We start from the raw sequence: 23,334 nt of genomic DNA, 5'->3' as shown, positions 1-23,334 counted from the left end.
ATCCATTCCTTTCATTGAAGAACAACCCTTGGGACATCTTGAAACGGGAGTTGCAGATCATCCACATTCTTTTCTCCCACAAAGTGAACTTGGGCAAAAACTTTGGACTGACCATGATGTCGTCCATAATTAATACGTTATCACTTTTTAATTGCAATTTACGTCATTTTGATTAAAAAAAAAAATAATTCAATGGCAATCCTGACTCAGATCGATTGCGGTGGCAAAGTTCAAACTCGATCACACTCCAGTAATGTTTAGTGGTTGTATCTTACATTCGATGTAAACTACCCATCCCAACGTGTCAAAGCTACATCCAGGTAGGCTTAAAGATTAACGGAAGTGATCGTAATCACTAGAAAAAGATGATTTAGAATATTTTGTGCCCTTTTCTGCCACTGATTTTGGACCAAGTTCTGCCATGTTTTGCCGCCATTTGATAATTTCTCATCCCTGGGTTAGAAAGTAAAATTTGGATTCAATGTTAGGTTGAGCGAGTTCATTACATCACTCACGTACTTTTCTCAGCCCACATTTCGTTGAGAGGTTGCACGTACCGACAATACATAGGGAGCTCAAATTATAAGCTACTACCATAGATACGAAAGAATTAGAATGCTCAAGTTTAGCATGGGTTCTTCTGGATGAGTATGTTTTCAGGTCAACTGACGCTGGGGGTCAAGGGACACCAAGATTTCGTGAAATCCTGCTTTAGGTAAGTTGAATAATTCCCATACAACCTTCTTTTTATCTTGTTATCTTCGAATTTCTTTTGAATCTTTCAAATACATCACTACAAAGAGCGGTAGAATGCATGCTTTTTGCGCATAACACACATGTATCAAAAAATGATTCAGACATTTGGAGAGTGCTAGAGGAGAGCTATGGCTTAGCAAAGAGTTGTATATGGTGTTTCTACTCAGAATTTGGACATACTGTCAACGATTCAGATTTGCTCCACAGTTGGTTGTCCTTACTATATCTCGACTGCGACTAGAACTTTTTGACACTCCCCCCTCCCCTGCGACAGCTGAGACGCCAACATCGATCTGATCTATGGCTAACCTATGATCTATAGGTTAAGTTTAGGCCTAGCGTGTAATGTAATCCTCCAAAGTGCCAAAATACAGCATATTTGCCGAATCATCATCAGGATTTTCGTCATTAAGCAGCGCCCAGAGTGGTTCAGGAGCTGACCGTAGTGGAGAGTGGGGTCGTCCAAGTAATCCATGTAACCCACTTTCAGCCTTCCCACTTCAAAGGCCGGCGAGTGACCGAGGGTGACGGCCGCTTAGGCCTACACACCTAGCAACAATCGGGCATCCCTAACCTATCCATACTAACAAACACCGACTAGTCCTGTCCTCGGTCGTCCTACTACGGTCAATACAAAGTTTCATTCCTCCTCTTCTTTCGCTTGGGTCGTCTGGGTGGAACCCCGTTGGTGCCTTGATTCCAACCCAGCCAGCCGTCCTCCACATGTCGTCCATGATCATGGCCGGGCTGGGCCTGGCGGCCGTGGGCTTCGCCGGCCGGTATGCCGCCCGCCAACTCCCCAACGCGGCCAAGTCCATGGAAGAAGCCATTAAGAGCATGCCCAAGTTGGACGCGGCCACCTGGGCCAACGCCAAATACTACAAGGGCGGCTTCGAGGCCAAGATGAGCCAGCGCGAGGCAGCCCTCATCTTGGGCGTGTCGCCCAGCGCGCCTACCAAGAAGATCCGCGAGTGCCACAAGCGCATCATGCTGCTCAACCACCCGGACAAAGGCGGATCCCCTTATCTGGCGGCCAAGATCAACGAGGCCAAGGATTTGATGGACAAGTGATCCGTGAGAAGTGGGAAAGCTTGGAAGCCCTAAATAGAAGTGTCGATTGGAACCTGTCCCCACCGATCCTAAGACAGACATACTCGTACATATGGACAATTCATGCACGTGCCATCCACCACTACCAAGCACCAGGAGGAACCTGAATTTGCATGAATAATTGTAGTGACGTGAACACAATGGCGGATCCAGTCATCGATAGAAATGAACGACAAATCCGGCGGGGTTTGGGTGGGCTCAATTCTGTTTTATTTGCATGAGTTGATCATCCACGATTTCGACTGGATTTGTTACCTTCCTCCGATGCCTGCCTGCCTGCCTGTCTGGTCATTGAGCCAAGCTGGTCCGTTCGTTAGCCAATACATCCTGAAATAATAACAAAATAACCAATGGTCAACATGGCGTTGGGGGATGTGGGGTTGTACGGGTTGTACGCAAACGAAGACACGCGTCGGTCCCCTAGGTTGGTTAGTCAAACTGAAGTCATATGCTTGCTAAAAAAAATTTTGGGGTGGGGATTGAGGCCAAGACCTGGACATTTGATTGTCTTTAGGCGGTTCCGGGTCTATGCCAGGCGATAACTTGCCCTTCAATTTCAAGATCAATCCAGCGTCTGGCGCTTCGGAGAGCTATGTGTTCCAAACATCCCAATCAAAAGTAGGAAGTGCCGAAACAGGTTCCCGCCAATCCGTGAACCGGGAAGCAATTTGGCCTGAATTTCTGTTTAAGACTATTATGTACGCTGTTAGACTTCGCATAAACGTGAATTTTTGGCCAGTTTCGGGCAAGAGCCAGGAAGATCACACAAATGTGATATCATTGCTATGCATACCAATATAGAATATGAACAATGATGATACCTGGGGCATGGTTATTCCATGCATGTTACAGCCATTTTCAACCATTTGAAGGTCCGTCTGGCGGAATGAATGAAGCACGAATGGATTCCCACTGATCTACATTAGGTACAACTATATATATATATATTTCACGAGTTCAACGACTACTGAATTCCCTCGACCCTTTCTCCTCCCCCTGCCCCCCTCCCCCATCCAACAGGTCCATCGAGGGCGATGGATGTGGGAGTGGGCTCGAAAGGCGGCGGCGGCGGCCTTTAAATGGTCGAGTGTTCGAATCCCCGATTGCCAAAGTCGGATGGCTTCTCTCGCTTCTGGGACGTGTTGTGCGGCCATTCGGGATGTCCCGGGTAGATGGCGTGCGTGCGGTCCAAGATGCGCATACCCTGGAAGCGGGTCCAGTCCGACTCCTGAGTGGTGACATAGAAGGCCACGCCCACGCCCAACGCCCACACGAACAGCCCCCGCGTGATCATCAAACGCGATAAAAGGGCCACCTGGGACGACATGAAGCCCCGGAAGGCGCCCTCCAACGCATCCCCGGGCATGCGGGCCACACGGCGAATCAAGTTGTATCGCGCCTTGCGAAACTCGGGCAAGCGGTCCATGTCGTTGTGAAGGTCTTTGGGCGCGAGCACCTGGTCCTTGAGGTACTGCTTGCGCCACAAGCGATCCGCCTCTTGGAACTCGCTACTCAGTCCCACCCGCCACTGGTGGGTCCGGTAGGGACCCTCTATGATGTAGTGCTTCTTCGTGCCGTCCCCGCCATTGCTCCACTTCATGTTTTCCATCTTGGCTGCTGAAGGCGTGCTGAAGGCGGGTTGCGAAGGCAATCAATCTCTCTGATGGACAAGACGGTGGCAAGAGGAGACCCCAAATCCAGCTGGATTCGCTTCTCTTCTTCCTCGGGCAATGTCGTCGCTTGCTTTCTGTCGATTTGTGGTGGGCCAGTGAGCTGGGGCCAGTTAGCTGGGGAGCCGCTAGAGGGCGCCACAGATTAGCTCAAGTTTTAGGCCCCTGGGCCGATGGCGGAAATCATCCGAAAAGTGAGCTTTTGATGGTTGAGCCACGTGCCATTTCTCACGATGGAAACCATTTTCCCACGCGTACATGATGAAAATCGAACATCCTCCAGAACTAAGGACTTCTCGAAATGCATGCCTGGCATCGGCTTGAAGGCTACATTCTAGTCACCCCGAGTCAAGTAGAAACAGCCATGTTTATCCGCTAGGGGGCCTATCTAGCCAGAGCAGACCCAAGTTCTCCGTGTGTTCTTCTTGGGCTGTCCTCTATGGGTTGTTTTTTTCAACATTGGCGCTAAGCTTTATATAATGTTTCAAACTTTCTTTTCACTCATGTGGATATGTCAAAATAGATGAGGTCAACAATGCAATGATGAAATGCTATTATGTGCTGGGGTATTTTCATGCAAGTCGAACAGAACTCGCAATATTGTTGAGATATGCCTCTGTGCTAAAAGAAACTTGACGTTGCGGGGTTTTTTGGTCTGGTTTTTCAAGAGCTTTTCTAACAGTTAGAGGGAATGCAATCCCCAATGTTACTAAAATGAAAGGTCACAATGCATCTATTTATTACATTTTAATCCTTGAATGTAGGGTTGATCTCTAAACGCACATTAAACCTCTACGGTCACTAGAATGGGCACTATAACCTGGGTTGCGACAAAGCTCATGGATAATTTTGAAGACGTACAGTATCAGATACCTTTGGTACCTTCTCTGAACACTATACAGTCCCAACTTTTTTAGTCTCTCCCAATACGAGAGCTCTCTCATTCCTGTGATGTTCCTAGTGAAACATGTTTGGACTTGTTCGACCTTTTGCAAACCTGCTGAACTAATTGGAGCCCAAATGGGAGAGGCATATTCAAGATGTGGCTGAACAATCAACTTGTGCAGAGTTAGCATCGTGATTCTATCTGTGGACTTAAACGTGCAACATATCCAACCACATGTTTGAAAAGCTTTACCAACTTTCAACTGGATATGCTCATCGAACTTTTCATTATTTTGGAAGACTGCACCTAAATCTTTCATAGATGAGACCTGCTCAATATCTTTCCTCCATTATCTACGAGTGGAGTATTAAAAGGAGTTGACCCAAAGGCCATATTACTCGCATCAACCCAACAAAAGATTCTATCTAGGTCCGTTGCCAGGCCACTGGAATCTTGACCATTCCTACCAGAAACTAACTTTGTATCGTCAGCATAAGAAAAGAGACTGGCAGTAATACTAAGCTTTTGAAGCGGGGCATCGAATATTATAAAAAGGTGGGGCCCTAAGATGGAGCCCTGGGGAACACCCGACTTGACATCATGTGTGTCACTAAGGGATCCCTCGACCTTAACAATTGGCTTCCTATCTTGAATCAAGCTTCTAATCCAACTGAGAACTTGCCTTGGATCCCAATGGCATGAAGTCTAATGAACAAAAGGCCATGATCTACTTTGTCAAAGGCCTTGGCAAAATCAAGATAGACGAAATCAACTGACTCGTGTCTTTCCAGTCCCTCAATGACCTGCTCTAAATGCTCAATCAGTTGGGTGACCGTGCTAAAATGTGCTCGGAACCCGTGCTGGCTAAGAGGAAGGACTTTAGTGACTTCTAGAATTTCAACAAGTTTGGACTTCACGATCTTCTCAAACACCTTCGCAATATTCGAAGTGAGAGAAATTTGCCTATAGTTACTGGGGAGTGACTTATCTCCCCCTTTAAAAATTGGAACAACGTGAGCTAACTTTAGTGAAGATCCAAGATGCAACGCATCAAGCACGAGAAAACAGGAGCAAGAACCCGCAAGCATCTCATCAGAAACTGAGATGTCAGGCTATCAGGACCAGGAGAACTTGAAAGCCTCAAGTCCTTGATGGCCTCAAAAGCATCTTGATCTGTGTCTACAAGATCATCTAAACGCTCAACTACGTAGACTAACTAAAGAAAAAAAAGCCTTCGGATTCGACCTGACCTCCTGAATCACTCTACTCTCCGTTTTTCACTGGCCATTTTCGATGGAGGCCTTAATCTTGCCCTGAATTAAGTCCAACTTTTTTTGACACAATTTCTTCGCCTTTGATGCTGACCGACCTTCTGAACTTCTGCACTCGCATCACTCCCACATCATAAGTCGCTCGTTAGCACGCAAACGATTCCACCATGATCAATTAGTGCCACACGCTTCCCTCACAAGTCAACTCTACGTACATAAGAAAGTATTACTACTGAGTAACGACTAATGACCTAGTGGAATAGATCATGGCCTCTCAATCTTTCAAGAAAGGTGGAATGTCCCAAGTCCGCCCACAGATAAACGTACGTACACGCAACCGACTTTCCGTCTAACCTTGGAGCGTCGCCAAAGCGAAACGAATATTTGCATTGGTGGCCAAGTGATCTATCTGGTAGACCCTTACAACAATCGACCACGAAGCAAGATAGCATTGTACTTTGTAAGGCGGAATCCTTAACTGATCTCTCGGCCGGTGAAGCCCTCTGGCAGTCTCAAGGGGTTCGGTTGGACTTGAGGTACCAAATGGATGGGAGCAAGATTTGGCTACTAGAACGTTTCCTTCTATACGTACATTATTATGCGGAGATTTTCAATAAACCCCCATGACCTTTCATCAAGAAAATGTGTCGCATCTTGTTCCATGTTATATTTTCCTTGGCAAACAACATCATATGCTGGACTCCAAAGTGAGTGAGTGAGTGAGTGCGTGAGTGATTGGTTCCCAGGGTCCTTTTTTGAACCATTTAGAAGGCCATGGACCAAATTTAATGCATCACTTAGCCTGCATGCAAGGCACAGGCTCAACCAGGGCATAGTATAAGATTCTCCAAGAACAAAACACAGAAGGAAATATCACAACAACAGAGCCCCTTTGGTTCCATGGAAATATTCAGGGTTCTAACTATGACATACTAACAACCACAAGGTTGAGTTTCAAAAAAGGCCTAGAGTTTCTCATGGGCGTGGCTTGGCAGGCCATCCCTGAAAAGGTCTTGAGCGTTTGTAACTAGTTCTAACTAGTAAAGCAAGTAAAGCCCAGTCGGCCATGAAACCGTCCTCTGAGGTGCGATGAATTACACAATTGCCCTCTTCATGCTCCTTACGATGCCCATGAAGAGTCCTCGAAACAAGTGCGCTAAAGACGGTTTGGGTGGAGACTGCTTAACAATTGGCCAACCTCTTGAAACTCGATCGACTAGCACATGAAACCTTTGAGAAGCACATGAACGGAGACGTGATCGGCTGGCGATTCTGTGTTTGTCTTGGAAACTGACGTGCTACTCTATATAGTACTATCCAAGGGTTCTGAACGGAAACAACTGTCCAATGCTTGATACCGTCCCTGGTACTTGTGTAGGTCTTGTGAGGAAGACCGAAAGTGAACTTTTGACACAATTTTTGACATAACAATCATGAGAAACATTTGACCCATAAAGCTTACTTCCATTAGCCATAAATCGAGTATTTAAGTACTTCGATCTGGTTCAAAAACCGCACGTACGTAATTGCTCGCAATTTACAAATCATAGAATGCTCCGAAGTGCCCTTTTTTGAGACAGGTACGTACGTACCTGTTAAGTATATACTTTGTACTTTGTATATGATCCGTGTTCAGGAGAGGGAGTTGGGAATCGGGATGTCATCGTGCTCAGCGGGGGCCCAAGATAAAGAAACAGACAAGAGGAACAAAAACGCCGTTCATGGCTTGGTTTTTCAGTTCGAGGTAGATTTAGTCTTCCAAACAAGCTCCCAAAATAATTTTTCTGTGCAGTCTCCAATGGGAGTTTTGAGCCAATTAGTGGAACGAGATCCACCGGCAAACTCCTGACATTGGCCAAGAAAAGTCTTCCTAGAAGAGGAGTCATCCAGTTTGAATTCACATCATTTAAAAAGCTGCTAACGTTCATTCACGGACCTCTAAAGGTATGGACTTTGTGTGTGGTCACCACTACATGTCCATACTACAGTTTGAATTTTCGGCCTCATCTCTTGGGAACGACCCACCTTACCATCAAGAGTTATAAAAATGACTGACCTTTTCATTTGAACGACCGAGATTTCTTTTTTCATGAATTGATTATGAAAAGGGACTAAAAGTTACTTCTCGCGGAAGCAGGTCGCTTTGGTGGGAAGTCCGTTCACAGTCCATGGTTCTAGATGTCCGGGGTTCATTCTACGCCCTCTTTGTCAACATGAGTACAATGTCGGGGATGCCTTGTTTCAAGGATCAATAATGGTATGAATGAGATCGATCTCGCCCCACAATGCTTCTATAGCTGCTTCTTTTATCCAAAAAATACCTACAGTAAGAATGCTTTCAAAATTCTCCAGAGCACATCCTGACGGATTCTGGTTTCCATTGTGCTCGAGTCCACGCTCAAGACGAATACATTAAAAAGTGAAAGGACGTGAGCTAATGCCTTTCAACGAGGCACAATTGCCAGAAGGAACTTTTTAGAGTAAAAGCAAATGAGTCCGTCGTGTATGAGAAAGAGATGTAAGAAATGATAGCTTCGAAGTTTGAACCCTGAAGTTAGGTAGCATCTCGACGAGCTCGGCATGTTGATGCTGCTCTTCCTTCCTTCTCCTCACAAGCCTTCATGCAAGACTAACGAACTTGTCTGTCGACCGAATTGTGCTCGTGACAGACAAAATTAAATGGCATTTTGACGGCAAAGAAATTACTTCGCATGGTCATTCGCAAAAATGAATAAAACACCGAAAACCAAAATGAAATAGTAAGGCAAGTGGAGTCAGGTAAAAAAAGACTGGCAACCATTTCAGTTTGTTCCTAGTTCGTTAGCAGCTAGAAGTTTTGATTTCTGAGTCACCAAAAAAACCCTTTCATTTCATGCTGCGTTTGTTTAATGGTTATTTGCAGAATCTATTTACAAGCGTAACATAGCGATTTCAAACTGAACAAGGAAAAGCTGGCTTAAATCAAATTGACCTGGGTCCTGTTTTATCTTTCATTGATTATGACAACAAAACGAGAAGCGATTGAAAACTCAACGGGTAATTAAGAGATTGGAAGCACACACATAGTTGGTGCCTTCCAATGATTCTTTCCATTGGCTTTACTTTTATTTTTATTAACTTGTCAACTGAGGCGCTGGTTAGTTAACCCGGGCCTGATTTCTAAAGTGGAGATCGAACGACATGCATTTCATTTAAAGCCTAATATGATTCCAACAGTTAGTATTCTGTAAGCTGTTCCTCTCTAAGGCCGAGGCTCTAACCTGAAGAAGGCTGGATCGCAGCAGTTCAAGTTCTGGAAGAACTTGATTCATCGACACAAGCGTGTGATCTTTCTCCTCCTCAACCTGAACTTTCTCCCTTACCTTCTTCGGTGTGTACTCTAGTGCTGGGTTCTCTCAGAAAATAAGTTTTTGAGGGACAAAGGAGAAGAAGAAGAAGGAAAAGAAAACGAAGGTTTGATGAAGCAGGATTTTCAAACTTTCTTCCCCTTCAATTCTCCTTAAGATAGGAGTTGAACCTTGGCGCATATTTAACATCCCGCGTTACCAAACAACACTCTCGGTGTTCCACGTCGGCCAGTATTCACTTCCGAATGATGATGCTACTCGATCCTACTCTATTACCTACTCGCTAGCCCTCCTAACACTGGGTGGGCTAATGACGGCTGCTTTGCGATTGAATCTGTTTAGAAGGCCATGTTCCTTCCTTTCTTTTCCGGAGGATATTGCCGCAATAACTCTCCATCTTTCGCTCGAGCTGTGGCCTCATTCTGAAGGTAATCCAAGTTTCAAGATGCACCAGGGATGGAGAAAGAACGAGTCCAACGCATTTGGAAAAACCGATTGGGATTTTCTTGCCAATACTGAAAGAAACTAGCAGAAGGTGACCACAAGTAGGATTGCTCCTAAGCTGAGTAGTTCCATCCAGAGATACGATGCCCCGTTTGCTCAATGACTAATGTGTGAAAGAAAGTAAATAAATACGGACTTCTGCTTCTTCGGAAGGGTCCAATGTCTGGACACATTGACTTGACCAACACTGTTTGAAATGTTCGGTCAGAATTGAGAACATTGATCGCAGATTGAGGTTTTCAGCGAGAGTGCACTCCGTCCTGCCGTTCTCCTCCGCTTGTTCCTCGGCTTGTTCCTCCCTGGTCCCAGGTGCTCATTCAGTTCCCACATCACACATGCCAAGGGCAAGAAGGTAGATAGAAGTATGAGCGGTCCAAGTACTTGCTGGATGTGTAGAGAGAAGGAGTGTTTCTTTCCAAGCCCAGGCGAGGGAGCTTGCTTGCTAGGGCAATCTCTCCACGGACAAAGTTCAATCGACGCCTTTGTGAGTTGAGGTCTACATAGTGGTACTTCGTAGATATAAATTGAGAGGAGGAACGTTCCATCCATGCATTGAGCGCGGAAGGATGAGGCGTTTGAGGTGGAAAAGTTTCACGCTTGTATGAAAGCGCGGCCTTACCCACTCTCGCCACTGAAGACGAGGTATTCCATCTCCCTGGAAACGGAAAGAGAACGAACGAACGAACGAACGAACGAACTAATACTACGTGGGGCGAACTAACGAGAACCGGAGAGCGAGAGCGAGAAGTGGAGCCAAGGGACAGGAGAATTGAGGCTTTTCGTAAGGCCATCACTTTCACGGCAGAAGGACGGACATTGAGAGTCTCAAGATCAGGAGTGTTCAAGTCGCCGAAGTGGAGCAGATCCATTGGAGTGTCAAAGAGAATTAGCCTCCAAAACTAGCTATCAAAAAGACCGACCCCCATGGAACAATCCTCTTCCGAGCCATCTCAGATGAGTCCCAAAACAGCTTCACCCATGGACCTGTCTGAAGGCCAAGATTTGAATCGGAGTGGCAGTTGGAAGAAGTTCAAAAAGCAAGTCAAACAGACTGTTCAAGGATGGGTAGGTGGCGGCTCAGGGGAGTCTTCCATGCCAAATCCGGGCTTGCCGAGTGCAGTGTTTCCTTCCAAGGAGGTGAAGAAGGCCTCCATTGATGTCAACAGTGTCCTCAACGAGTCCAATTGCTACAACTACGCCCCACTCAACCCAGAAGATCTGTTTCCCAAGGAATCCGACGCGCTCGCCGATGTTCCAATGATTGTGGTGACCCAAGACGCTCATGCACCCGTGCGCCCCGCCCGAAGAGGCTCGTCCATGAAGAGCAGTCCAGTCATAACCAAGCCGCCCACCTCAACCCCTCCTATAGATATGGTATCGCCCAAAGAGCCCTCAGTCAGAACCAATGAGGTGGGTTGGGCGCACACCCCTCCGCGACATTCTTCCCCCAAAGGTCCCTCCTCTCCACCCACGACCACTTTCAGCGCCCCCTCCTTGGCGCCGGTGATAAACGAGAACAGCACGGTGCCCAACGACCAGGCCAAGTGTGACATTGCGGTCATGAAGATCAAACAGGCCATCTTCGCGGCCAAGGCCGGCCCGGGCAATTCCAAGGATGACTCCGAGCTTCTCAGTCCCAAATCGAGCGCCTTGGCTGAGCGCCGCTTGAGTGACAGTGCGGCCACCGTCCCACGGTCTACCACGCATACCCTCGCCAAAGCCCGTCCGTCAGAGCCCACCACCACGCAAGCACCCAGGGACGCGAATGCCAATAGTGGCCTTCTCGACCCATCCATTCCACATCCCAGTCTTCTGGTGCGACGGAAGAGCACCTCCGAGACCACGGGTCAGCCCAAAGTGAGCAAGCCAGTGAGTCGATCGAGTTCCATGAACCGAGCTGCGTCCATCAAGAAACAGAAGGCCAAGCCCATGATTTGGGAACACTTTGACAGCTTGCCCAACACGACACAAATGGGCCGGTGCCGGGCATGCAAGATGAACGTGTCGTGCAAATTCAATACTGGAAATTTTATTCGCCATTTACAGCTGGCACACCAGGATGTATACCGACAATATCAAAACAAAATGGAGGCCAACTGGACACGGAGCATGCTTGAACGTAACTTGAAATAACACTATGTACTTGCCAATAGATCCCTCAACGAGTCCACCCAATGCTCATCTTGATGTTGTTTTTGTTGATCATGGCCCTCCTCAAGGGAAAACCATCCTTGATCGCGGGCTTCTTCCAAGGTTTTCAACTGCTTGTCAGCCAAATACTCGCTCAAGGTGGTCATGAATTGCTCGCTCAAGTCTCCTTTGCTGGCTTGTATTTTTTGGCCAGAACACGACAGATTCCACAACTCGCCCAAGGTCTCCACAAAATAGTGCACAAGCTTGAGCTTGTTTTGAAGCCGATCAGAGGCCAAGCCCTCCTCGTAGAGCTCCATACACTTTTGAAACTGACTCAGAGTCGACGATCCTTTCGCCGGCTGGACAAGGAACGATCGGCCTAAGGCATTCCACATGGACGGACTGTCGGCATAATTGGCCTTGAGATGGCTAGAGGAGAAAGAAAGAAAAGCCAGGATGACATACAGAGCAATAATATGATTCCATTCCACAAGCTTCAATTTCGATATCAAGACTACCTTTCAATGTCCTCAATCAGCTGAGCGGCGAAATCAAATTTAGCCGCTATTGGGATAAGCGACGCCAAAAACGCCGAGTCCGGAATGACTTCAGCGGCGGTGGAGAAGACGATTTTGGCCACCTCGCCATTGAGGACTTGATCCCTGTGATCTTCAACCACCTCCTGAAGATCTCCACCTAGAACCGAGGCTCTCTTTCGTAGCTGTTCCACGTAAATGAGCTCCAAACGAAAGTACTGAAACAAATAAACATGTTTTGAAAGCACAAACGCAAAACAAGTCCACGAAAATACGTTTCATTATTGGGATGTTCAAGTGCGAGAGCAGAATGCTCGAAAAAACGTACGACGGACTCTTTCTTGGCACACGAAGGAAGCGGGTCACCAAGCTTGACATTGACTTGAACATGAGGAGGCGAGAAGTATGCGCGAAAAAATGCAACAACCTTCTCTCTCCGTGTCCGTGTCCGTCTCCGTCTCCCTGCTTCCCTCCCCTTCTTTCTTTTCCTTCTTCCTCCGTCCTTTTTTGCCTTTCTTGTCACTTTGCCTCCTCTTTTCGGAGCCTTTCCAGCCGAACAAACATAGAGCCTCAATCTTATGTATGAAGCGTATGTATTCAAATGCCATGCATCGAGAGCAAGACGGGACTGCCAAATAGCTTTGTTGAAATCAGAACAGACGTGTGAATGAGATATTGGAAAGACATCGCTCAGGAAGGAATGTTTTCATTTACGCTTACTGATATCCATAAATTCATATGGCATGGCCAGCCAGCAGCAAAAGAAAAACAACAAGCTCTTTTGATGACACGACGATGATGATGATGATGATGATGCCTAACATACATACAGCAAGATTGACAGCCATGAGGTTCACCTTCTCGACGATCAAGTTTCTTGGGGAGAAAGTCTTCTCCTTAAGATGGTTCAACCTCTTTCCCTTCTCTCTCAAAAAACGTGTTCTACGTAGAGTATGAGTTAGAGCCAACTCGCCGTAACGAACAATGCCCACAATCCAAGTTTTGTGGCCAATGACATCTGTGAAATTTTGTATGTTTCGGAATGAGTTGTCACTTGAAAAAAAAATAACATTAGTGTTAATAACAGCAGTGACCCTTGTTGTGTATTTTCGCATAATGCATAATCCCGGTTTTTTGGCAAACAATGCAATGACCCCTGAATAACACGGAACACAAGTAGCTGATGGCATGCAGTTGCAGGCGGCCTGATGAAAACGTGTGAACATATTGAACAGAAGAATAAAAGGGACATGGAACATTGGACAACGACGATGACGATGACGAATTGGCAGGTTCCCAGATGGCTTCGTTCTTGCAATTAAGGCTATACGAATTAACTGTTTCATTGTTCGGCGATGAAAAAAGTTATTTATGCATGAATGCCATATGCATTCAACTCCCTTGCAACCATAGTAATCATTATTTACGTTCTTCATTAGCGCTGTCAGTAAGTCCCTTCTCGGTCAGATTTTGGGCAACGTGTTCCAAACGCAAATACAATCTCATTTCTTAAAAAATTGTTTGTGCAATCTTAAGGTCAGCCAGCCCGAAAATATCGCGGATTTTGATGGCACGTTTAAACTTTTGATGTCAACATTTTCTGAACCTCTTGTGCACTTTTGCGACACATTTATCACTAATAAGAATGGGTTTGCACAATCACTGGACAATTAGACACGATCTAATGGTCCAATGAGAGCTTTGAATACCAAATTGGCTTCAGAGGTCTGACTCTGTCAAATGGGGTAACATTATTAAAGATGTCGTTAAAAAATGAACTCAGGTCAACAACTATGGGCTTTTTCAGTTCCAAGTAAATGAGCCACAAATTCCTAAATTTTAGAATCATAGGTCAAAGGGGCAAGGCTTTGTTCCGCGGAAAGCAAGTGTGTTTGTATGTTTGGCACATTAGTCATAGTTTTGACTGCGTTCTAACGAAATCATCGTGTCGAATTCGAATGCGAAATGTCGAGCAAACGTCAGAGTAAGAGACGTATTTGCTTATTTCGATTTTTTTTAAACTCGCTGAAACGTTCCAATCGATGAAGTGTAACAGATCCTATGATATATTGTTGGGCAATACTTTATCAGTTGGCTCCTCATGATGATGGATTGGAAACGCGCGTTAACCTCTCCTTTTTCCCCATTTTTGACAAATGATGATAAACATCGGAGTCAGTCGATACGAAAAGATGGAGAGGTCTGACGATTTCAAGACAGTGGCCACCCACCTTCGAAGAACAGACCTTTCTCGGAGCAACGAAAGGCCTCTCCTGTTGTCTCTTCTCTCTTAAATCACTCCTTTCTATCTTATAATAATCCCACTCGTTCCACGCCCACGCCCACGCCCCACCCCCCTCCTTTTTTTCTTCCCAGCACGCAACAACAAAGAGCACTCGCGTCTTTTCTCCCAATACAGACTGAACATTCCCCTTCAGTTCACCTTGGTTTTCCCCAATTTCCCAATATACAGGGTGCGTACCCATGTGTGCCACACTTTGGATCAGCTTCAAATATAATCTCCCCTGATTTGAAATTTTTGCTCTTTCAGGAAAGCACCTACAAACTGATGTCATCTGCTCGGAATGTCCGAAGGAGGAGGTCTTAGGATTGATTGTCATGAGCGAAATTATGAATAGTAAAATCATTTAACAATGTTGAAAACGAGAGAAGTGTTGTTGTCATGAGTCACTTCTCTTCTCCTGGTCACAAGTTATACTTTTGGAACTGTTGGGTCAACTTTTGAACTATAGTTAACAACAAGCTTGTAATTTAGGGAGTTCAGAGATTTTAGATTAATCTTGGCCAAGTCGCCAATAACCAGAGAAATGGCCATTTTTTATGGACTGAGCCCATTGAGGATGTTCTTGAGGAGGTGAATACAATGCAATGATCCAAACCTCTAACCCAAGGGATTTCTTTGGAGTCCTTTCCAATTCCATTGACTTGGGATTCAGATCAGAATTTTATCCAAAAGGAGGACGGAGCCCCCAGACACAAATCCAAGCCTTCCTAGGCGCCAGTATTGCTGAAGTTTGGCCCAAAGAACTACTCCCAGGACTCCATCCTCATCCAATTTAAACTCTTTAGAATCTAGATTTGATTAACGAAAATCAGAGAATCATTTCAGAGAAGAGTACGTACCTCCAAATCTTTAAACCCACACACAACATGACCGATGTTCCACAAGACTTCTGAGCTACAATTGCTGGTTTTTGACGTTAGTTCCAAAATGATGATTTTTTTTTCTGTTAAGTTTATGGCGATCAAGTAGAGTAAAAAAAAAATTTAAATCATGATCATGTTTTACCCTGAATACCTCGTAGCTTTTGCCTAAATAATATCTCTGAGGAGTTATGGACTAGCGATATTTCCCCTTGAAAGTTAGACACTTCTGGCTACGCACTCTGTATCTATCCTCTTCTTCATCCTTCTGCTCGCTCTTCGCCATCGTCGGCGTTTCCTTGCATTAAGAAGCCACTTTCTTCATATCCTTTTAGCTCGATTTGTTCATGAATTACGTCGAAATTGACCTTTTCCGCCGACATTTGGATCCTGTCAAGACAAGACGCAACAAGCAGCCACTCACGTGGATTTCTATCCACGCTTCCACATTGATTCATTCACATTCCGACGCACTTCAAGTTAGCAATAAGAAGTAGGCTTAGTCAAGGATGCTCCAACTACGCTTAAGATGACGAAAAGATGCCTGGCTTACACACACCAATCATCCACGCAAAAAATCGGCCCGTTCCTTTGAAGCTTCAAATGGAAGTCAGCTATTCCACCTACATGGATATGACCTCACAGATCCTAACTACTCTGTCGATAAATCAAATGAGCCGAACTCGTCAAGATGTCTTGACCTTATCGACTTTCTTCAAGCCTCATTTTTATAAACGCCAAGCAAAGAAAGCAACGACATTTAAATAAATAGCTATTCAAACATGCATTAGCGGAACGCAGCTCATGATGACCTTCCTTGGTATTTTGATCGACTGATTTAGTCCATTCGTACACGGTTACAAGCTCAACAGCTTAGAAAAGAAAACAAGTGTCGATCACTTGTCACAACCTTAAATAATCGAAGTGAAATGACAACAACAAAAAATAAAGAGGGGTCCCTTTTCATGTGGCTTTGTTGTTTATGATATAAAAAAACTACACAACGAGGCCGTTTCCGTGATTTTTTTTCCTCGCCTAGCTTACAATTAATCTAGTTGGCCATAAATAAAGACCAACATGAGCCTTAACCTTTGCGTTTGGAAAGGATAACATACTGTGGTAGCTCTACAGTAATTGAATCATCTCCCAATAGGGCATAATGGTAGCTGTAGTTAAGTAACTTAATATACCCACTATCAATTGATGCAAGGTCGACTATTCGTTTACGATATCATTAACTACTAAATTCTCGTACAAAAATATTGTGCTAACAAAATCGCTCCCTTTTCGTATGGTTTCGCACAAATCAGCACTTGCTTGTACCCTTCCTTTTGTCAGTTAAAACAACGAGCGAGGGTCATTTCAGATTCAAAGAGAGATAAATCTTTTTGTGTAGGGAATTCTTGCAAGCAAGCATTTCCTCTTTCTCTGAGAAAAGGAATCAGTGTCGTCCTTTCTGCAGCAACTAATGCCCTTTCTTGCGAATCCAATTGATCGAATATCCTGGATAATGTCAGCGTTCCGCACACCTCTAAGCCTCAGACACATCACCCTTCTTGGTCTAGTCCAATCAATTTCAAATCAAGGAAGCTCGCTTTTCACGCTTTTTAGCCATTCCCAGGTGGATCAATACGTCTGCATTCAAATTATCGGACATTAAGGTCCAACAAAGTCGCAGGCTTTCCTGCCAGCACCTTAACAATATGTGCCCCTTGCCAAACGCCAACATTGAACATGGACGAATTCGAGCAAGCTTTTTGCACACATTCTACCCACACTCAAGACGAACTCCAGCCGCCGAAGAAAGATGAGAGTTTACGTACGAGACACACTGTTCGTGTTCTTACTCTACATTCAACATGGATGCGGATAGCCCAACTCCGTCATCTCCAAAAGGCGGACACAGTGAGGAAGGAAATCGAAGTTCTCTACTTGAGAAAGGTCAAGATCACAATGTATTTTATCCCCTCGAACCCCCTTTTCAACGAGAACTTTTCATGTTTGGGATCACAATTTCTACTCAAAGGATAACATTTTTAGGTCGAGCCATTGTTCTTAGATTAATGCCTACAACACCGCCACGTGTGTTCATAATGAAAAGGTTATTATTATTATTATTATGCTGAAATCAACATTGGCCGGGCAAAAAAAAAAATCTAAGGCTCAGAGAAGGCTGACAAAATAAATGATCCCATGTTTCATTTTAAACGCAGAAAAGGTTAGGTTAATGCCTCCCGCGCTTCTAATCCTCCTATGGAAATGTGTTTCTTTGTGTGCTTAGGGCGATGTCGCACTGGGATTTTGTGTCCAAACAATCAGAGTGACTGTTTTCTTGGTAATGATTGAAATGTGCTACATCCGTGAATTTCGATTCTATCAAGTAGTGGTATGTTTATGTTGCTTTGGTAATATAGTCAAATGCTTAGTACGAATTCTTAATCTAAAAACACGACTTTTTAAGATAGAAACTCAAGGTGAAATGTAGTCCGGCACCCTCATTTTGGGCATTTTTGTGGGGAGAATTTCGATAAACATCACAGCCAATTCACACCGTGATTCAATTTAATTTTCAACAATCGAATGAAGTTGTGTTACAAAAGTAAAAAAAAATATCATTATTTGGTGCATTGCTGACAACGAACTAACATCTAGGCTTAATAATAGAACTGTTTGCCTCAAAAGCAGGCTAGTTAAAATAGATGACAAAATGAATATATGCACGGTTTAGGTTGGATGGGTATGTTGTCTATAGTTTTGCTCCATAGAATGACGTCAGCTGCTTGTTTCCCTGCACTTCTCAAAAATACTTGGATTCTAAATTAATCTTAAATCATTTTGAGGTTTTGATTAGACAAAAAAGGTTTTAGGAACTTCTAATTCTAATGAAAAATTGCATGTTAAAACATACTTTAGCATCCAGGTTTATCAAAAGTTTGGCAATGCTAAACAAGTGCCTTATGATCGAACATGCTAAGACCCTATCACTAACTTGCGAGGAACTAGAGAACACATTTTTTGTGGACTGCCATTACTGGAAATCTAATCTGCACGGGCTCAAAATGATCAAAATATTTGATTCTTCATTGCTTTGACTAGCCTGGATTGTGGATGGCTCATAAGTGTATTAAACCTTTACAATCCCCACAATTGACCCTAAAACGTGGTGTTGTTTTTCTGCGGACTTCCTTACCGCATCTGGGAATGGAATTCCCACCAGTTCAAGACGAAAAACTTATTCATTTTAATTAACCTTTATTTTCATACATCATTTGATAGGACAGGACAAATCAGAACAAATCTTTGAAGATAAATGGTAAAAGACACCTTTTGTACCTGTAGTGCATACTCCCAATCTTTTCGGTTTGTTTCAATGAAAAAAAATCTTCCATTTTCATTGTTCCTGCTCGTCTTATTTGGCCTGAAAACGCACCTAGAATCCCAATATTTTACACACAAAAGAGCAAAATACTTACATTTTTAGCCCAGGTCTCTTTAAGCTAAGAAATAACTGAGATAAAGCACCAAGAGTAACCAAATTTGATCAAGAAACCTCCATGGTTTAGGGTATTAATTTGGGGGTCCAAGCTAGGAGCCAATTTAGAGGACTATTGGTTAGAAATATTTTGAAATAATGAAATAACTTGCTTGGTTGTCTTTTGTTACTTTTAAAGAGGCTCATATCTTTACAAAAAAAAATATTTTAGCCGAGAAAAGAAACTATTTCAGGCTTTTAAAAATATTTTTTTAATTATTATTTCACCCCCAAAAGAATTTCTTTTTCTTAGCCCTGGTAATAATACTTGTGTTTACATTTTCTGTAGATAGTAGAATAAGTGCGTGAAAAAAACATATCCCACAAGAGGACAAAACTATACTTTTGAGATGTACCCAAGAAAACACTGAAAGAAATTATCGAACTTGATCTATAGTCCTTTTCATTGAGCGGAGGAAGCGCCCTCTGCTTCGTCAGGGTGCAGACCAACAAACGTAAAAACGAGATAATACGATCTAAGATGCAAAACTTTATCAAGAGATTATTTAATTGATTTTTTTTTGCCCAAGTACTAGGACACAATAAATAAGCCACCAACTCTTCTGGTAGACATTCCAAGTCCTCTATGGGTAAAATTCTGAACAATTATGGTATTGAGGTCGTTAGGACCGAGACTTTCTTAGGTAGACTTTATTCTTCGGGACCTCACAAATGAATATCAACTGGCATGAATCTCAAAAATAGCAATCCGTCCTTAGGACTCGGAATTCGGACTCTAACTTAGCTTCGCAACCTAGCAATCGGCTGGTGTCTCCCGAAGTTGTGAGGCCGCCATAATATGTAAATAAAAACTAGACAGGCAGTTGTATACCATATTTTTAGTAACGCACCAACACTTTTGCAATCATCATTTCCAACAAAATAGTTTTAGGAAAAGCACAGCCTCACAACTTTTTGGTGACTGACTTTAAAATCGTTACTTTTGGTAAACTTTCTTTTAGCTTTTTAGTGCAATTTAATAAAAAAGATGATGAAAAGTCACTGGTATGCTACAAGTATACAATATTTAGCTATCTGTTTATCCCTATTTGGACGTCAAAAGTGTTCGTAATTCTATCCTTATAGGAATTGAAAAGTCTCTCAGATGGATGGATTATGTATTTATGGTGTTTGAATAGATCAACAATAAGTTGTTCTGCGAAAAATACCTTGCTAGAGTTAGGCATCTTACAGTGTATTCTTGTGTTTCTATGTGTATGTCTACAACAATAGGAGGGAGAGGAAAATGAAAAGGACTATTTATTGGCTAATGTGACAACTTTCCCCATAGCGTTTTTGATTGTCCTAAAAACTGTTTTGCAAGGGGCATAGATTTATTTGCTACTCTTTCAACAAGGTTTTGAGAAAGAAACAACAGCAACAAAATACTGTCCTGAACGGTACAAACATTAATCTAGGTTCACTTAGCAACTTCTTTGCCAAATACGTCTTAAAGTGCTCTCCCATGGATCGAAAGTGGGACAAACACTCAAGTAGAACAAAGAGCACGAGATATCCCACATTTCGTATACAGAGGCACGAAAAACTAATTGAAGAGTTGCAGGTCTGAAGAAAAACATTTACAGTGAAAGGCAGCTTAAAAACACTTTGAGGCAATAACCAATCAATTTTCTACTTCTTGACCAATTAAAGATTAGATTTCGAAATTTCACGGTTGGACTGATTTCCTCATTCGTAATTTCCATGAAAACAACAGAAAAAAGTGATGGCAAGCTTTGCTTGCAGACAAGCAAGGATCACCTCTGAACGTGTCACCAAAAATCGATGGGCTTGTGACCATTTTGGGTTGTTGGCAATTTGCCAGTGTGTTTCTCAACACATGTCCAATGAATTCAACAGAAGGTACAATTTCTATCAACCAATAATGGAATAGAATTCAGGTTTTCTTACGTGAATCAATTGCAAATTGTTCCCGTTACCTGCCAACTGCCCTTTTTGTTGCCTTCAAAACCGTTTTTATCCCTCGCAGACACTTCGTTGCAATGATTTATTATTAATTCGCTTTTTCAAATTACAGCATTTTTTTTTACTTTAAGCCTAAGTGCTGGTTTCAGAGCCTTTTTTTACAAGTTACGATTAGCCGTTCTGCATGTTTTAGGATCTAGAGCATATTTTTTGCCCATTTTTTGCCCATTGTTGTCATAAAATGATTTTTTTTCTGATTTGTCTGTAAACCTGAGCACTTTTTAAAACAAACAGTTATGATTTTGGCATTTAGATTTGTGCTAAAACAAGCATGTTAAAAAATGTACAATTTTCAACTTTTGCCAATGAAGAAAGTTGAATGAAGTTTCAGCCCAAGCTGGCTAATAGTTCTGAGCATTAGTGGACCAAAAAGTTCCCAGAGACTATGATCTGTCCATAAACGAATCTTCTTGATATGAGAATCAATTATATGCCACTTTGGTCAACCATCAACCAATGTTATATGTTGGTGAACTAAATTTCCCCGTGATGGTCATCTTGGAATGATCAACATTAGCTTTTCCACCTTTGCTCTTCTCAACAATCATGAATGCCAGGCAATCCATGGATTGTCCTTCAAGGGGCTAATTCATTTAGAGTTAAGTCCGCCATTTTTTAAATGGTCTCACAGATATAGCAACAGGTAGAGAAACTGCCTTTAGGGTCCTTCTCTTATGAATTGACCAATAGCCTCCTCACAAGAAAAAATATTAAATATTCAGTGCATTTTGAAAAATCTTGTATTGACAAGTGATTGGCCGATATTACTATTCTTTGTCTTCATAGATCAGATTTGCAGATCAATATGAAACAAAGCATGTGCTAGTAAGGTTGGAGACTAAATCATTGAAAAATTTTTTTGGACAGTGATAGCAATTGGGTTAAAAGAGGTGTGATTTTGCATCGCTTTTTTGGAAGCGGCCAAAACTTTTGAGATATCCCACTGTAAGGGTGTTTTGTCCTTGAAATTGGCTTTTGGCGAGCCATATTTTAATTGCGTTGCCATCTTGCAGCAAGATGGAAAGGATAACGCGCTTTGAATTTAAAAAAAATAAACACAAAAAGTGTCTCATAATAATAGATGTAAAAAACGCTTGGGTGCCATTTAAGACCATGTCTGTTTCCAAAAACATGTGAACTTACAAGAATGACATTTCTGAAAAGCATCAGTAATATCAGTATTCATCCTATAGATCCTCATGGGTCTAGTGATAAACCATTCGAAGCACCCTTACCAAGCAAAGCAACACGATTCGCTTACCTCTCGATAGAGTGTCTGAGACTTGGGATGAAACCTGAGGGCCTCAAACATGACCTGTCGGGCATTTTCGGACCGTCCACACTCCTCCATCTCATATTTGGCGGCCGCCACCCACAGGCCAATCTCATGGACGTGGACTTTGAGCATGCGACGGTAGATGCGTCCCACTGCGGCGTCCCACTTCTGGAATGAGAATCAACCAACCCTCATGAAAAGCAATCGAGCGGGTCGGAAGGAAGGAACGAAGAGACGGGTTCATTGGTTATTAATTTTCAATTCGCAGGTGAGTGGGCTTACCATCTTTTTAAGGAAGTCAATGTGAGACAACCAGATCTTGATTTCGTGGCCGAATCGATGCTCGGTGATCCTGAACATGCGATTGATGCGTTTGGCGATGGCGAATTCGATCTCATCCTTCTTGTGAAAGTAGCCCGTCTTTTCCCGACGCATCTCTAATAAGGCCAATAAGGCCAGCTCATACTGGATGTACTCTAAAAAATCCTCTTTTCTCTTTTCCCGCTTCTGCAAGCGGTACTCCAATTTCTTGCGATTCTTGATCAATTGTCTAAAAAGGAGACGAGAGCCGACGAATGAGATGTCCGTCGGGTGTATTTCCATTCATGGCGAGACATAGGCAGGACTTCAATGCATTTTCCCGCCCACACTTGAGTGGCATGGAGACTAGGTCAAAAATTGTCATTGGTCAACTGCATTTGGGTCCCATCAAAGTATAAGATATTTTTTTTCCTCTTTTAGGACATTCCTGTTTTGGGCGGCGTGGGTTTTTGGGTTGACACTTCATTTCCATGCGTTTCATGAGGCGAACACCATTGACTAGTTGGCATCCCGAAATCTTGAATATTTAACTTGTTATTTTAGTATGTAACTTCGCGACAAAAAGGGGCCTTGTTATCGTTTTAGGTTAGGTTGGCCGATCGTAATTTAACCGACCGTTAACGAAAACGTGACTAGTAGTTGTTTCAATCACATTCTCCTTCTGAAACCCCTTCAATTTATCAGCACTAATAGTTCTGATATTGTTGAAGAACCAAGCACATTTGGCATAGACAAGCTATATACAGAATGCTTCTAAGTTAGTCTGTTTGAGTGCCTTCTCCCTGAGCGTGCTTGAAGGCGTCCTGGATAATATCAACCCCCCCCCGCCCACGAGTTTNCC

At 43.4% G+C, this 23,334-nt stretch overlaps 4 protein-coding genes across 4 annotated transcripts in view; 2 read left to right on the top strand and 2 right to left on the bottom strand.

Annotated features, from left to right (window-relative positions):
* Positions 1-891: 891 nt before the first annotated feature.
* Positions 892-2,224, top strand: LOC131889371 (mitochondrial import inner membrane translocase subunit TIM14-like). The gene has a single exon (XM_059238462.1). It carries the CDS (start codon positions 1,480-1,482, stop codon positions 1,825-1,827), a length of 348 nt encoding a protein of 115 aa, XP_059094445.1. The 5' UTR covers positions 892-1,479; the 3' UTR covers positions 1,828-2,224.
* The window catches only part of LOC131889328 (U3 small nucleolar RNA-associated protein 6 homolog), a 21,805-nt gene continuing 526 nt past the window's right edge, over positions 2,056-23,334 (bottom strand). The window contains exons 2-6 of the mRNA XM_059238417.1: positions 22,455-22,722; positions 22,158-22,340; positions 12,196-12,431; positions 11,692-12,106; positions 2,056-2,193 (exon numbers count right to left, since the gene is read on the bottom strand). Coding sequence (XP_059094400.1) covers positions 2,155-2,193; positions 11,692-12,106; positions 12,196-12,431; positions 22,158-22,340; positions 22,455-22,722 — 1,141 coding nt within the window. The 3' untranslated portion in view covers positions 2,056-2,154. The remainder of the gene's footprint in view (positions 2,194-11,691; positions 12,107-12,195; positions 12,432-22,157; positions 22,341-22,454; positions 22,723-23,334) is intronic.
* On the bottom strand, positions 2,769-3,644 carry LOC131889360 (uncharacterized). Its single transcript, XM_059238450.1, has one exon. The coding sequence runs from the start codon at positions 3,473-3,475 to the stop codon at positions 2,942-2,944; it is 534 nt and encodes a 177-aa protein (XP_059094433.1). The 5' UTR covers positions 3,476-3,644; the 3' UTR covers positions 2,769-2,941.
* Positions 10,000-11,719, top strand: LOC131889339 (protein piccolo-like). The gene has a single exon (XM_059238428.1). The coding sequence runs from the start codon at positions 10,469-10,471 to the stop codon at positions 11,675-11,677; it is 1,209 nt and encodes a 402-aa protein (XP_059094411.1). The 5' UTR covers positions 10,000-10,468; the 3' UTR covers positions 11,678-11,719.

The sequence above is a fragment of the Tigriopus californicus genome, chromosome 1 (assembly GCF_007210705.1).
Source record: "Tigriopus californicus strain San Diego chromosome 1, Tcal_SD_v2.1, whole genome shotgun sequence".
Classification (NCBI taxonomy): Eukaryota; Metazoa; Arthropoda; class Copepoda; order Harpacticoida; family Harpacticidae; genus Tigriopus; species Tigriopus californicus.
This window is presented reverse-complemented; position numbering and strand designations above follow the sequence as displayed.